This window comes from Morone saxatilis, unplaced genomic scaffold (assembly GCF_004916995.1).
Source record: "Morone saxatilis isolate NCDOM2014 unplaced genomic scaffold, NCSU_SB_2.0 Contig3, whole genome shotgun sequence".
NCBI classification, from domain to species: domain Eukaryota; kingdom Metazoa; phylum Chordata; class Actinopteri; family Moronidae; genus Morone; species Morone saxatilis.
Window position 1 is genome coordinate 10,647,976 of NW_023339873.1, and position 2,445 is coordinate 10,650,420.

The 2,445-nt window shown below is 43.5% G+C and overlaps 1 protein-coding gene across 1 annotated transcript in view; it reads left to right on the forward strand.

The window, feature by feature from the left end:
• Window positions 1–845: 845 nt before the first annotated feature.
• rcan3 (regulator of calcineurin 3) overlaps window positions 846–2,445 on the forward strand; it is a 36,370-nt gene continuing 34,770 nt past the window's right edge. The window contains exons 1-2 of the mRNA XM_035674193.1: window positions 846–976; window positions 1,972–2,213. Of these exons, the coding sequence (XP_035530086.1) occupies window positions 2,004–2,213 (210 nt within the window). The 5' untranslated portion in view covers window positions 846–976; window positions 1,972–2,003. The remainder of the gene's footprint in view (window positions 977–1,971; window positions 2,214–2,445) is intronic.

The following is a 2,445-nucleotide window of genomic DNA, read 5'->3' on the forward strand; positions in this document are numbered from 1 at the left end:
TGTTTTTATCAGTAAGCTTTTCATCACAGAAATGTTTGAACAAGCGCTCGCTGTGTAAGATGAGCCAGAGGCACAAGGTTTGCAACATGCTTGTTGTTGGGATTTGGTAGTCAAACCTTGTTTTCTCTTGTCACTCACCAGATATCCCTGGCCTTTTTCTTGCATAACTACTTATTTCTTTGGTGAAAGGTGCAAACAATAAAGGTCCTAACAAAACAATATCAGAGTACAGTCTGTGTCTCCTTTAGGAACTGCACACCATACCATGGAGTTGATTAAGCTATTTTTCTTTAATCTGTGGCAATAAAACAATACTTTAATTCATTTAGCATTGTTTGTAGAGTCATAATCCTATGATCCAGTATGCAGTTTGCTGGATACTGACCTACCTAGGTTTCTTTTTAAAACCTCATTGCTTCATGTTGCTTGAAAATCAAGTATTGCAAAAAATAAATAAACTACAAACTTAAAAATGTAAGTACCTTTTGTGTGTGCAACAGGTGGATCCAGAGAATTGTATCTGCCTGCTGTAAAAGCTTGTAGCGATGCGACCACCTCACTATCTTTACACACTGGGCTTGGTGAGAGAGTTGATTGGTAAACAGACTGTCTGGTGTGGCTCTCTGGGACGTCCTTGTCAAATTAAAAGCCCAGTTTTACAGCAGACCGCTATGTGCCCTTTCGCTTCTCGGTCGCCACCAATCTTGAAACGGAGCATCCTCCTCCATCCTCCCCCTTGCTGCATCCTCATTGGTTGCCGCGAGCCTCGGCCGGCATCTCATTGGTCTCACCTGCGGGGTCCCGACGCCGGAGTAGGCTGCATCAAATAGTCTCCAATAATCCCGTAATAACAAACACCGACGTATCTGACAGCAGCCTTCAAAAACACACCAGCTTCAGACTGTTTGATTAAACAAAGTCACCTGTAAATACCTCGCAATGGGTCGTTTGTGCCGCTGTCACTGACAGTAGCGAGGTGAGTAAATTAAAACCGACGAAAAAGGGAAAATGAAAACAGTAACTTCACCCGTGCGCGTGCAGCCGTGACTCAGTGCTAACTTTCGTATGAATTATCTCTTAATTGTAGTTTATAACGGGATTTTAGTTCGGTGTTTTCAGTGTTTTCACGAGATAATTTGTGACTTTTTTTTAGGATAAACGCCCGTCATGAAATTTTGCACGAGCTCTTTCCGCAAAGGGTTTCCTGGATGTACACGCGATACAAACATTGTTGTCACGAGCCTCTACGGCCTTTTATACTGTAGACATGACGTTGTTGATGTCACTGATTTAGCGTGCTCTAATTGCACGTCATTGTACAGAGATTAAATTACTGTAGGATGCAGTTTTGGTCTATAATCAGTATCCATACCTTATGTCTCCCTATTATTGAGATCAGGTGGATTTTCAGATGGTATTTTGATTGAAATGTGGGTGATAAGCTTCATTCGGTTAAATGTCCCACTAGGTGGCACTCTATCCCCAGTATATTGTTGGAAGTTTCACGTTAGGGGTCAGCATAACCCCCCTTTTTTAAATAACCAGTGTTTTTCAACCAGGGTCTTTTTTCACCCCCACGTGTTGCTTTCTTTTCCAGCTTGTAAAATGATTACAATAACATTTTTTAAGCACTTATGACAAATCCACTGCTTCCAGCACTTTAAATGAGAATGTTAATAGATTTTTATAGATTTTCTGTTTGTTGGACAAAACAAACAATTAAAAAACATCACCTCGGGCTCTGGGAAATTGTGATGGTTTGACTATTTTTTCGTATTTTCTAACATTTTATGGAAACAATCAGCGAATGAAGAAAATAATCAGGAGGTTCATCCAAAGTGAAAAGAACAATCTTAATGCACCAGTGTCTCACTATCACCTCGTCTTCTTTCTGCTTTTTCACACAAACATCCAGCCGGTGTATTCACCTTATCTCCCAACTTCCAATCTCTTAACCTCCCCTCTCTCCAGTTCCCAACCTGCCTGTCTAAAAAGGCTTCAGCATGCTGCGAGAGAGCTCCAAGGCGTGGAGCAATGGCTCGGAGGCCTACAGCAGCGACCCTGAGGAGGACGAGGAGGAGGAAGAGGACATGGTGTTTGGGGAGACAGATCAGGACGGCGTGGCGGAGGAAATGATGGATCTGAGCGACCTCCCCACGGCCCTCTTTGCATGCAGCGTCCATGAAGCCGTGTTTGAAGAGGACGTACACAGGGTGAGAAGGAGCAAACTCACTTTCTGGGTCAGACTGGGTGCTGTGTGTGTGTGTGTGTGAATTGGTGCGCTAGGCTGCGTACATTTGAGTCATCCGGCTGAATGTGTCAGCTCATCCGAGATTCAAAGCCCAGCAACAAGTGCATGATGTCATCCACAGCTTTTGCTCCTTTCTGTCGAAGTCCTATCACAGTCTCAAGCTGCACTGCTGATTGCTCACACACACACACACA